The 13,392-nt window shown below is 50.9% G+C and overlaps 1 protein-coding gene across 1 annotated transcript in view; it reads right to left on the reverse strand.

Moving 5' to 3' along the window:
* Nucleotides 1-13,392, reverse strand: part of DMBT1 (deleted in malignant brain tumors 1) — a 70,374-nt gene that overhangs the window by 30,557 nt on the left and 26,425 nt on the right. Inside the window, 8 exon segments of the mRNA XM_033180335.1 lie at nucleotides 420-458; nucleotides 2,674-2,997; nucleotides 3,759-3,797; nucleotides 6,630-6,953; nucleotides 7,716-7,754; nucleotides 10,035-10,358; nucleotides 11,468-11,506; nucleotides 12,455-12,484. Coding sequence (XP_033036226.1) covers nucleotides 420-458; nucleotides 2,674-2,997; nucleotides 3,759-3,797; nucleotides 6,630-6,953; nucleotides 7,716-7,754; nucleotides 10,035-10,358; nucleotides 11,468-11,506; nucleotides 12,455-12,484 — 1,158 coding nt within the window.

A 13,392-nucleotide genomic window follows, 5' to 3' on the forward strand; every position in this document is an offset into this window, starting at 1 on the left:
CGTGGTCCTCTGTGACTTCTGGAAAATTACCAGGGATGGCAAGGCCTTGGCCAGACAGCTGCAGGGACAGGAATTTTCACCCATCCTTGCAGGTCTGCAATGCATGGCCAGAGGGCCAGGAATGAGGTCCCAGGAATAGGGAGCCCTCCAGAGCTTGTCCTGAGCACCTGAATGAGGATCTTTCTGATACTTGGAACAGGGTCCCACAGGAGACCACAGGAGACAGGTCACCAACACCATCCACCCTCCAACACCCGACCCAGGACTGGCTCCCCAGAGACTCCAACTTCCTCTCACTCAATGCACAGGGACATGAAACAGAGAAGGGCCCACCTTGACCCTCATCCTATCATTTTCATTCAAAATATTTGTCCAGAGGTAGACAGTGAGCCCTAAGGAGGGGTGAGAGGATTATTTACCTACTGTCGATGCAGGTAAGGTGCTGGTCGACAACGTGTCTGTAAATTGCAACAAAGACAAAGGCTGGAATTAAAGTTGAAGGTGAAAAACTCCAAAAGGAAAGGTCTCTGGACAAGGCAAGCATCATGAAAACTACTCAATTTCTGGTTCCTGCCACTTGCTCCCCATGTGTCTGCCCAAGTCTATAGGTCAAGGAGCACAGCCAGGGACATAGGCCTCGCTGGAGACCAGTCCAATCCCTCTTACCTCTGAAGTGTGGAATATCCTCTTCTCAGCTACAAAGGGTTTACCTGCCCCATCCACAGACACATGGACTGATGGGCACATTGGACACCATTGCTGAGACTCTCACACTTGAAACTAAAATGTTAGAAGGATCGGGGAGCTGCCCAAAGGAGTACAAAGTCTCCTGGCAAGTGGAGGTACCAGAAATATCTAATATATCTCTCCCCGCCCGAGCACGGCCTCTGCCTTTCTGGAGGTAGATGGGGCCCTGCCGCATCTGGGGGTGTTTGAAGGAGTGAGGAATGGAGGTATCAGGCCTGCACTGACATTGCTTGCCCACCGACAGTCATGTTTAAGGCTCTAGCTGACATTGCCTTCCCAGGAGACTTTGGCAATCACTCTCAATTCTTAGAAAGATCATACCTTCTTAACCATGTCTGGTTAAGAAGCTTCATGCTAGGGTCTCAGTTACAGAGCAGGGAAAATAGTATGACCCACAGTATCCACACGGATAAGAAGGAGGGCTCTGCAGAGTGAGAAAAAGGACAATTGTACAGAAAGAAAAGGGACATCCCAAGGAAGGACACTGGGGAATCACCTGGCCTGGGTGTCAACCGGGACTGGGTGGCTGTGAGAAAGAGGAGGTCAGATCAGATGCACTACACAGAAGCTGGCAAAACTGGAACAAAGGTGGAAGGAACTAAACAGGTCATTCGTTCAGTCTATGCTAGGTCCCCATCAAGAGGGAGGGGCATTGCCATGCACGTCCCCACAAGGATGCTCCTTGGAAGATGTCTGGGCAGATCCTGCCACTACTGCTAGCTCCAAAGTGATTAAGTTTGTGTCTGTCCATAGTAATCAGGTTGACACAAAACCAACCCTCTCCCTTGCATGTCTTAGCAGTCCCTGAGTCAGCAAGTATGAAGAGGCCACTCTAGCAAAAATCCAGCCTGTGATCTTCCAGCCCAGCCCACAGTCATTCAGAACAAGGCTTTGCTCAGCAGGCCTCATGGGCACTGCCCACCCCACACCTGACCAGTGCACAGGCAGGACCCTGCAGTTCTCTGGAGGGAATTGCAGTCAAGCACTCACACCCCCAAAACCCAGGCCAGACATGGACAGACACAGATCTGCATTCCAAGCCTTGTGTTTCCAGTCTGAGGCCTGCTTACTGGGCCTCACCAGAAGACCCTCCCTTCCCAGCATGAGCCTTTGCTTCTGGGCTCCTCCCAGTGAGATTGACCCTCCCCCAATGCCTATATGTGCTGCATCCACCTCACTGTCACCTAAACCTTTCAGTAGGGGAAAGGCGGAACCTTGGAGAGACAGTGTGCTATAGATTGGATGTTTGTCCCATCCAAGACTCATCTTGGGATTGGAAACCCCAAGTATAGAGGTGAGGCCTGATGCGCCATGTCTGGGTCATGGAGGCCAACCCTTTATGAATCACTTAGTGCCCTCTCTGGTCAAGGGTGAGTTCTTCTCTTAGTTCCTAGCAAGAGCTGGTGGTTGAAGAGTCTGGGCCCTCCCTCTTGCCCTCTCTTACTTCGTTTACTTCTTAACCATGTGACCTCTGCCCAGGACAGCTCCCCATCTCCTTCTGCCAGGAGCTAAAGCAGCCTGAGGCCCGCAGCAGCAGCCAAGCAGATATCATGCTCCTATGCAGCCTGCAAAGCCACGACCCAAATCAACCTCTATCTTCATGAGCAACCTGGCCCCAGCTATTCCTTTCCAGCCACACTAAAAGGCAAAGACCCAGCACTTTTCTCTTCTCTCTGCTTGCGCTGCCTCAGTAGGTGAACAAAGACGTGACCCTTATTACACTTTGGCCCATTTTTCTCCCTAAACTCCTCAAAACCTGGTAATGTGGCAAGGACTCATGCAGTTTCCTAGGAGAGAGCTAAGGAGATATCAGAAATATAGGGAAGGTTGAAAAAGCTCTGAGTGAGGAGATTAGAACATATTAAGACCTCACTTCCTGAGCAAAATCTACCCCAAGAGAGGAGACCCAAAGTCTTGGAGACCCACCTGAACAGATGACACCAGCGTCTTCACCATGGCCACAGTTGTGGGAGAGCCAGCCTCTGTGGGGACAGTTCCACAGGTAGGACTCATTCCCCGAGCAGCGCACGTCATCCAGGACAATGGGTCCTGAGCCCTGGCCAAACCGGGCATTTCCTGGGGCTGACGTGGCCCAGCCACAGTCCAGCTGCCTGCAGACCACATTGGCGTCATTGGTGTCCCAGTAGTCATCACACACGGTGCCCCAGGAGCCTCGGTATAGGACCTCCACTCGGCCCTGACACCTGTTAGCTCCATTCACCAGCCTCAGGGCCAAACTGGATTCAGGTCCTACAGGGGAACACAAGAAACCTTCATCCATCTCTATCAGGAGGTCAAGGATCTAAGGCACATTCCACACTCAGGGCACTTCCTAATGGCCAAAGTCACCTGGGCAGGCAGTCACGATTGAGTATGACTGCAACCAGAGGTTCAGTTTTATCACAGTGGAAGGAGAGGTGATATGCTATCCTGCCCAGGTTTATGGAGGATCAAGTTTTGGGGAAGCACCTGTGTCCCCAGTGGAGGTAACAGGAATAGGTGCCCTACTCCCTACTCTGGGCACACACAGGATGGAGTGCCACAGCTCCAGCGGGCAGGCCCATGCTGTCCCCATGTTCAAGAGTTAGGTGGCACCCATGTGGTCCTCCGTGGTTTCTGGCAAATTGCCAAGGATGGCAAGGCTTTGGCCAGACAGCTGCAGGGACAGGAACGGTCACCCACCCTTGCAGGTCTGCAGTGCATGGTCCGGAGGGCCAGGAACAAGGTCCCATTAGGATGTAGGGAGACCTCCAGGGCTTGTACTCAGCACCTTGATGAGGATCTATCCTAATACTTGGAAGAAGATCCCACGGGAGACAGGTCACCAGCACCCTTCAGCCTCCAACACCAGAACCAGGATTCGCTCCCCAGAGACTCGAACTTCCTCCCACTAATACACAAGGACATGAAAAACACAGGGGCCCACCTTGACCCTCATCCTATCCTTTTCAGAAAAACATTTGTCCAGAGGTAGAGAGTGAGCCCTAGGAAGGGTTGAGAGGATTATTTACCTACTGTCGACGCAGGTAAGGGAGTGGTCGGCAACATGTCTTTAATTGCAACAAAGACAAAGGTTAGAATTAAACTTGAGGGTGAAAAGTTCCAAAAGGAAAAGTCTCCGGACATGGCAAGCATCATGAAAACTACTCAATTTCTGGTTCCTGTCACTTGCTCCCCATGTGTCTGCCCAAGTCTTCAGCCCAGTGAGCTCAGCAAGGGACACAGGCCTCGCTGGAGACCAGTCTGATCCCTCCGACCTCTGAAGTATGGGATATCCTCTTCTCAGGTACAAAGGGTTTGCCTGCCCCATCCAGTGACATGTGTTGCGGGAAGTCAGGGACCCCAAACGGAGGGAACGGCTGAAGCCGCAGCAGAAGAAGATAAATTGTGAAGATTTCACGGACATTTATTAGTTCCCCAAATTAATACTTTTATAATTTCTTACACCTGTCTTTACTGTAATCTCTGAAGATAAATTGTGAAGATTTCGTGCACACTTATCACTTCCCCAATCAATACCCTTGTGATTTCCTATGCCTGTTTTTACTTTAATCTCTTAATCCCATCATCTTCTTCATAAACTGAGGAGGATGAAGGTCGCCTCAGGACCCTGTGATTGTATCAACTGCACAAATTGTTTGTAGAACATGTGTGTTTGAACAATATGAAATCTGGGCATCTTAAAAAAAAAGAACAGGATAACAGTGAGATTCAGGGAGCAAGAGAGGTAACTTTGAACTGGCTGTTGATGAGCCGGACAGAACAGAGCTATATTTCTCCTCTTTTATAAGCAAATAGGAGAAATATTGCTGAATTCTTTTTCTCAGCAAGGAACATCCCTGAGAAAGAGAATGCACCCTGAAGGTAGGCTTATAGACGGCCCCTTTTAAGGCGTCCTGTCTTTTATGGTTGAAGCCGAAGGGATGAAATAAGCCCCGGTCTCCTATAGTGCTCCCAGGCTTATTAGGTGGAGGAAAATTCCTGCCTAATAAATTTGGTCAGACAGGTTACCTGCTCTCAAACCCTGTTTCCTGATAAGATGTTATCAATGACAATGCGTGCCCGAAATTTCATTAGCAATTTTAATTTCACCTCACCTGGTGGTCCTGTGATCTCACCCTGCCTCCATTTGCTTTGTGATATTTTATTACCTTGTGAAGTATACGATCTCTGTGACCCACACCCTATTCGTGCACTCCCTCCCCTTTTGAAAATTGCTAATAAAAACTTGCTGGTTTTACGGCTCAGGGAACATCACGGATCCTGCCGATATGTGATGTCTCCCCCAGACACCCAGCTTTAAATTTCTCTCTCTTGTGCTCTTTCCCTTTATTTCTGAACCCAGCTGAGACACTTAGGAAATAGAAAAGAACCCACGTTAAACATTGGGAGCAGGTTTTCCCGATACACACGGACTAATGGGCACATCTGATACCATTGCTGAGCCTCCGACCATTGGAGCTAAATGTTAGAAGGATCAGGGAGATGCCCAAAGGAGTAGAAAGTCTCCTAGCAAGTGGAGGCACCAGAAATATATAATATCTCTCTCCCTGCACGAGCATGGCCTTTGTCTTTCTGGATGTAGATGGGGCCCTGATGCATCTGGGGGTGTTTGAAGGACTTTGTGTCTGCCCATAGCAATCAGGTTGACACAAAACCAACCCTCTCCCCGGCACGTGTTAGCAGTCCCTGCATCAGCAAGTATGAAGAGGCCACTCCAGCAAAAATCCAGCCTGTCATCTCCTAGCCCAGCCCACAGGCATTCATAACAAGGCTTTGCTCAGCAGGCCTCATGGGCATTGCCACCACCCCACCACCACCACACCTGACTGGTGCACAGGCAGGACACTGCAGTGCTCTGGAGGGAACTGCAGTCAAGCACTCACACCCCCAAAATCCAGGCCAGACATGGACAGTCACAAAACTGTACTCTCAGCCTTGTGTTTCCAGTCTGATGCCTCCTTATTGGTCCTCAGCAGAAGACCCTCCCTTCCCAGCATGAGCCTTTGCTTCTGGGCTCCTCCCAGTGAGATTGACCCTCCTCCAACGCCTATATGTGCTGCATCCACCTCACCCTCACCTAAACCTTTCAGTAGGGGAAAGGCAGAACCCTGGAGAGCCAGAGTGCTATAGTTTGGATGCTTGTCCCCTCCAAGACTCATGTTGGGATTGGATCCCCAAGTGTACAGGGGAGGCCTGATGTCCCATGTCTGGGTCATGGAGGCCAACCCTTCATGAATCACTTAGTGACCTCCCTGGTCAGGGATGAGTTCTTCTCTTAGTTCCTAGCAAGAGCTGTGGTTGAAAAGAGTCTGGGCCCTCCGTCTTGCTCTCTCTTGCTTCCTCCCTTACCATGTGACCTCTGTCCAAGCCACTTCCCCATCTCCTTCTGCCATCTTGCTTCCTCCCTCGCCATGTGACCTATGCCCAAGCCAGCTCCCCATCCCCTTCTGCCAGGAGTACAAGCAGCCTGAGGCCCGCAGAGGAAGCTGAGCAGATGCCTGCACCATGCTCCTATGCAGCCTGCAAAGTCACAACCCAAATCAACCACTATCTTCATGAGCAACCTAGCCCCAGCTATTCCTTTCCAGCCACACTAAAAGGCAAAGACCTGGCGCTTTTGTCTTCTCCCTCTGCTTGTGCTGCCTCGGTGAACAAAGGTGTGACCCTTATTTCACTTTGGCCCATTGTCCTCTCTGACCTCCTCAAAACCTGGCAATGTGGTAAAGACTCATGCAGTTTCCTAGGAGAGAGCTAAGGAGATACCAGAAATATAGGAAAGACTGAAAAAGCTCTGAGTGAGAAGATTGGAACATATTAAGATCTCGCTTCCTGAGCAAAATCTACCCCAAGAGAGGAAACCCAAAGTCTTGGAGACTCACCTGAGCAGATGACACCAGCGTCTTCACCATGGCCACAGTTGTGGGAGAGCCAGCCTCTGTGGGGACAGTTCCACAGGTAGGACTCATTCCCGGAACAGCGCACGTCATCCAGGACAATGGGTCCTGAGCCCCGGCCAAACTGGGCATTTCCTGGGGCTGATGTGGCCCAGCCACAGTCCAGCTGCCTGCAGACCACATTGGCGTCATTGGTGTCCCAGTAGTCATCACACACAGTGCCCCAGGAGCCTCGGTATAGGACCTCCACACGGCCCTGACACCTGTCTCCTCCATTCACCAGCCTCAGGGCCAAACTGGATTCAGGTCCTACAGGGGAACACAAGAACTCTTCATCAATCCCTATCAGGAGGTCAAGGATCTAAGGAATGTTCCACACTCAAGGCACATCCTAATGGCTAAAGTTACCTGAGCAGGCAGTCACCTTTGAATATGACTGCAACCAGAGATTCAGCTTCATCAAAGTCAAAGGAGCAGTGACACCCTTTTCTGTCTGGGTTCATGAAGGCTCAAGTTTTGGGGAAGCACCTGTGATCCCATTGGAGTTAAAGGGAATTGATATTCCATTCCCTAACTTGGGCACACCCAGGACAGAGCTACACAGCTACAGTTGGCAGGCGAGACCCTCCCCATGCTCAGGAGCTTGGTGGCTATTTCATGGTCCTGTCTGCCTTCTGAAAATTTCACAGGTATGACAAGGCCTTGGCCAGACAGGTGCAGGGACGGTTACTTTCACTGACTCTTCACACCTCTGCAATGCATGAGCTGAGGGACAGGAATGAGGTCTTAGCAGGATTAGGGAATCCTCCAGGGCTTTTCCTCAGCACCTGGATGAGGATCTTTCCTGACCAGTTGGAACAGGATTCCACAGGAGACAAGTCACCAGCAACCTTCAGCCTCCAACATCAGACCCAGAGCTTGGTCCCCACAGACTCTACCTTCCTCCCCCGCAACCCACAGGGACATGAAAAAGAGAGGGGCCCTCCTTGACCCTCATCCTATCATTTTCAGACAAAACATTTGTCCAGAGGTAGAGAGCAAGCCCTAGGGAGGAGTGAGAGGACTATTTACCTACTGTTGATGCAGGTAAGGTGGTGGTCGGCAACGCGTCTGTAAATTGCAACAAAGACAAAGGCTAGAGTTAAACCTGAGGGTGAAAAGCCCCAAAAGGAAAGGTCTCTGGACAAGGCAAGCATCATTAAAACTACCCCACTTCTGGTTCCCGCCACTTGTTCCCTATGTGTCTGCCCAAGTCTTCAGCTCAGCAGGCTTGGCAAGGGACATAGGCCTCACAGAAGACTAGTTTGATCCCTCCTATCTCTGAAGTGTGGGATGTCCTCTTCTCAGTCACAAAGGGTTAGCCTGTTCCATGAACTGACACATGGACTGACAGGCACATTTGACACCATTGCTAAGACTCTACTAGTTTGAGCTAAAGTGTTAGGGGAACCAAGGAGCTGACCGAAGGGGTATCAAGTTTCCTGGTAAGTGGAATCACCAGAAATATTTATTATCCCTCTCCCTGCCCGAGCATGACCTCTGCCTCTTCTGGATGTAGATGTGGCCCTGCAGAATCTGGGGTGTTTGAAGGAGTGAGGAATGGAGGTATCAGGCCTGCACTGACATTGCTTGCCCATGGCAGAAGTCATGTTTAAGGCTTTAGCTGATATTGGCTTCCCAGGAGACTTTGGCAATCACTCTCAATTCTCAGGAAGGTCATATCAGCTCTGAATAGAAAAGGACCAAAGCTAATTAAATATGAGGCCACTTTCTAAACCTCTAAGGGTTGGCCATTGGGACAATATGAAACTGCTTCCTGAAAGCTGAGATAAATGGAACAGAAGACAGAAGCCTCCTGAGCCCTATGTCTGGTTTAGAAGTGCCATGCGGGGGTCTCAGTTACAGAGCAAGGGAAAATCATACACCCTGAGGTATCCACTCTGAGAAGAATGAGGGCTCTGTGGAGTACAGAAAGGGATAATTGTGCAGAAAGAAAAGGGACATCCCAAGGAAGGACACTGGGGAATCACCTGACTTGGGCGTTGACCAGGACTGGGCAGCTGTGAGAAAGAGGAGGTCAGATCAGGTGCACTACGAAGCTGGCAAAACCAGAACAAACGTGGAAGGAACTAAAAAGGCCATGCCTTCAGTCCACCCTAGGTCTCCACCACAGAGGGAGGGGCATTGCCATGCACATCCCCACAGAGATGCTCCTTGGAAGGTGTCTAGGCAGATCCTGTCCACTATTGCCAACTCCAAAGTGATTAACTTTGTGTCTGTCAATAGTAATCAGGTTGACACAAAACCAATACTCTCCCTTGCATGTCTTAGCAGTCCCTGAGTCAAAAAACGTGAGGAGGACACTCCAGCGAAAGTCCTGCCTGTGATCTTCCAGCCCAGCCCACAGGCATTCATAATAAGACTTTGCCTAGCAGACCTCATGGGAACTGCACACTCCACACCAGACTGGTGCACAGGCACAACACTGCAGTGCTCTGGAGGGAGTTGTGGTCAAGGACTCACAGTGCCCAAATCCCAGACCAGACACGGACAGACACAGATCTGCACTCCTAGCCTTGTGTCTCTATTAAGACACCACCTTATTGGGCCTAAGCAGAAGACTGCACTTCCTCGCAGGAGCCTTTGGTTGTGGGCTCCTTCCAGTGAGACAGTCCCTCCCCTATCCCCTATATGTGCTTCATCCACGTAACCCTTATGCAAAATCTTTCAGTAGGGGAAAGTTGGAACCCTGGAGGGCCAGGGTGCTATACTTTGGAGGCTTGTCACGTCCAAGTGTCATATTGCAATTGGATCCCCAAGTTTAGAGTTGAGGCCTGATGCGCCATGTCTGGGTCATGGAGGCCTACCCTTCATGAATAACTTACTGCGCTCCCTGGTCAGGGATGAGTTCTTCTCTTAGTTCCTAGCAAGAGCTGGTGGTTGAAAAGAGCCTGGGCCTTCCCTGTTGCTCTCTCTTGCTTCCTCCCTCACCATGTGACCTCTGCCCAGGCCAGTTCCCCATCCTCTTCTGCCAGGAGCACAGGTAGCCCGAGGATCTCAGCAGAAGCTGAGCTGAACAAACCGGCCCAAGCTATTCCTTTCCAGCCACACTAAAAGGCATAGACCTGGCTCTTTCGTCTTCTCCCTCTGCTTGTGCTGCCTCGGTGAACAAAGGTGTGACCCTTATTTCACTTTGGCCATTGTCCTGCCTGACCTCCTCAAAACCTGGCAATGAACACTCATGCTGTTTCCTAGCAGAGAGCTAAGGAGATATTAGAAATATAGGAAAGGTTGAAAAAGCTCTGAGTGAGGAGGTCAGAGCATAATGAGACCTCGCTTCCTGAGCAAACTCTACTCCAAGAGAGGGAGCCCAAGGTCTTGGAGACCCACCTGAGCAGATGACACCAGCATCTTCACTGTGCTGACAGTTGTGGAAGAGCCAGCCACTGTGGGGGCAGCTCCACAGGTAGGACTCCTGTCCTGAGCAGCGCACGTCATCCAGGACAATGGGTCCTGAGCCCTGGCCAAACCGGGCATTTCCTGGGGCTGACGTGGCCCAGCCACAGTCCAGCTGCCTGCAGACCACATTGGCGTCATTGGTGTCCCAGTAGTCATCACACACAGTGCCCCAGGAGCCTCGGTATAGGACCTCCACTCGGCCCTGACACCTGTTACCTCCATTCACCAGCCTCAGGGCCAAACTGGATTCAGATCCTACAGGGGAACACAAGAACCCTTCATTCATCTCTATGATGAGGTCAAGGATAAGGCATGTACAACACTCAGAGCAGTAGGCAAAATAGTCAAGTTTGAATACAAATGCCAACGTCACCAGGACATGCAGTCAGGACTGAAGATTACTGTACCCAGAGGTTAAGCTTTGTCATAGTGGAAAAAGTGATGCCCTATTCTACTCAAGTCTATAAAAGCTCAAGTTATGGGTAAGCATGTATGACATCCCAGAGGAGGGGCCAGGAATGGACACCCCACTCCCCACTCTGCGGGCAGACAGGATGGAGCTACACAGCTACAAATGGCAGGCCTAGACCCCTAACAATCTAGGGCAAGTTCCACACTCAGGGCATTTCCTAATGAACTAAGTCACCCAGGCAGGCAGTCACCTTTGCATAATGAAGCCAGAGATTAGGCTTAATTACAGTGAAAGTAGCACTGATATCCTACTCTGCCCAGGTCTATGGATGCTCAACTTTTGGGGAAGCACCTGTGACCCCATTGGAGGTGATAGGAATGGATATCCCACTATCTAGTTGAGTACACAGACGATGGAGCTGCTCAGCTCCAGATGGCAGGCCCAGACCCCTCCCTTATTCAGGAGCATGGTCCTGTCTGGCTGACTGAGAAAGTACCAGAGATGGCAGGGATGAGGTCCCCGTAGGATTAGGGAGACCCCCAGGGCTTGTCCTGAGCACACAAATGAGGATCTTTCCTGACCACTTGGAACAGGATCCCACAGAAGACAGGTCGCCAGCACCCTCCACTCTCCAACATCACATCTAGTTCTGGGTCTTCAGAGACCCCAGCTTCCTCCCTACCCAACCCACAGAAACATGAAGAAGCAAGGGCCCACCTTGAGTCTCATCCTATCGCAAGTCTAATGAATCCTAATGATCTTCTGGGAGGTCCTACTCCTGTTCCTAGTGCCGAGCTCACTGTTGAGCCAACTGTTTATCACCTGCTGCCATCCTCCCACCCTTAGCCTACTTCCCCACCTCTCTTCATGGCAATCATAAGTGAACTATGAAATCCGAAGTGTATCCAGAGGTAGAAAGTGAGCCCCACGGAGTGTTGAGAGGATTCTTTACCTTCTGTGGGTACAGGTGATATCCTGACAGGCCAACTGTCTGTAAACAGCAACAAAGAGAAAGGATACAATTGGATTTGAAGGGAAAAAGGTAAAAAACAAACAGTTCTCTGGACCAGGCAGCACACGTCATCCAGGACAATGGGTCCTGAGCCCTGGCCAAACCGGGCATTTCCTAGGACCTGGTTGTGAAAACAATTCCACTCCCAGGTCTAGCCACTTGCTCCCCATGTGTCTGCCCAGGTCTCCTGCCCACAGAACTCATTCAGGGACAAAGGACACCATGCAGGCCCTTCCACCTCTCTCTGAGACAGGGATGACCTTTTCTCAGTTAGGAAACCTTTACCACCTCCATCCCCCACCATCCGCTGACACACGGACTGTCTGACTCATCTGACACCACTGCCAAGACTTGACACTTACAGCTAAAATGTTCGGGGGACTAGCGGGCCCACCCAGGGGAAATCAGGTTTCCTGGTAAGTGAAGGTACCAGAAACATTTCTTAGCCTCTCTCTCCCCTGAGCATGGCCTCTGCCTCTTCTGAATGCAGACATGGCCCTGCAGAATCTAGGGGTCTTTCAAGGGTCTTTCGTGTAGTGAGAGATGGAGGTATCAGGCCTGTACTGACCTTGCCTTCAACAGAACATTAGAGGGTCTCACCCTCAATTCTCAGAAAGGTTATGTCAGCCCTGAACATAAAGGGGCCAAAGCTCATTAAACAGGTGGCTTCTTTCTGAACCTGTAAGGGTTTTCCATTGGGACAGCATGGAACTATATGATGAAAGCTGAGATGGACTGAAGAGAAGGCAGAAGCTGAATCCTATGTGTGCTTAAGAAGCACCATGCTAGGGTCTCAGTTACAGAGCTGGGGGGAAAATAACATGCCCCAGAGTATCTGCAGAGAAGCAGGAGGGCTCTGTGGACTGGGGAAAGGGTAACCAAGCAGAAAGAGAAGGGGTATCCCGAGGAAGGATTCTGGGGACTCACCTGGCCTGAGCGTCGACTGAGGCTGGGCAGCTGTGAGAAAAAATAGTAACATTAGACACCAAACACTCAGTGACTCCAATTAGAGTTAAGGTTGAAGTGACTTGGGGTAGCCACACCCTCAGGTGACGCCCATCACATGACCACCAAGTGGGCCCTGCCAGTGCCCACCGTGAAGCCCTCAGTCCCTCAGGGACCCCACAGCCCCCGGCATTGCCTCCCTCTCTGTGCCTGTGGCTCACTCTCCAGGGATATGAAGGTCACTTCGGTGCCTGGGACCAGCCACAACAACCTCAGTATCAACACCCAGGGAGCAGCAAACAGCCACCCTAAGCAATGAGTGGATGAAGACCCTAACTCTCCACCCTTGAACTGCAGTGAGTCTGAGGTTTGACGTGGATTCTTGGTGATCCTCTGGGAGGTCCTCTCACTCCCCATGCTGAGCTCGCATGTGAGCCCACTATTTGTGACTCACTGCCATCCTCCCACCCTTACCCCACTTCCCTGCCTCTCTTCACAGCAATCATAAGTGAACTATTTACAAATGCGTCCTTCCCTCTGAGTCAGTGGCTGACAGCACTCAAGGTAATACAGTGTTCAAGGGGAGGGGAGGTTTCATCAACCAGATCCCTGAAATATGCCATCCCTGAGTAGGAGCATCAGGGAAAATGGGGGTATGAGTTATGCGGATGTTCCTAGAGCAGAATAAAAAGCTCGTTATTTCTAATGTCAGCATGCTGGACCCTGTGTCTGAACACCGGTGCCTCAGTCACCCCCAAACTAATGTTGGGGCACTGCTTGCAGCTTGGGGATCCGTGCTGACCATGGCATTGTACCCACAGGCCAGTTGCCCCAACTAAACTCCAGAGCCACCAGATAACCAGGAAAGTCTTGGGCGGGGGCCCTGGAGTGAGAAACTTGTTTGTCACTATATTATCTGA

Source organism: Trachypithecus francoisi, unplaced genomic scaffold (assembly GCF_009764315.1).
Source record: "Trachypithecus francoisi isolate TF-2019V2 unplaced genomic scaffold, Tfra_2.0 Contig01579, whole genome shotgun sequence".
Lineage (NCBI taxonomy): Eukaryota > Metazoa > Chordata > Mammalia > Primates > Cercopithecidae > Trachypithecus > Trachypithecus francoisi.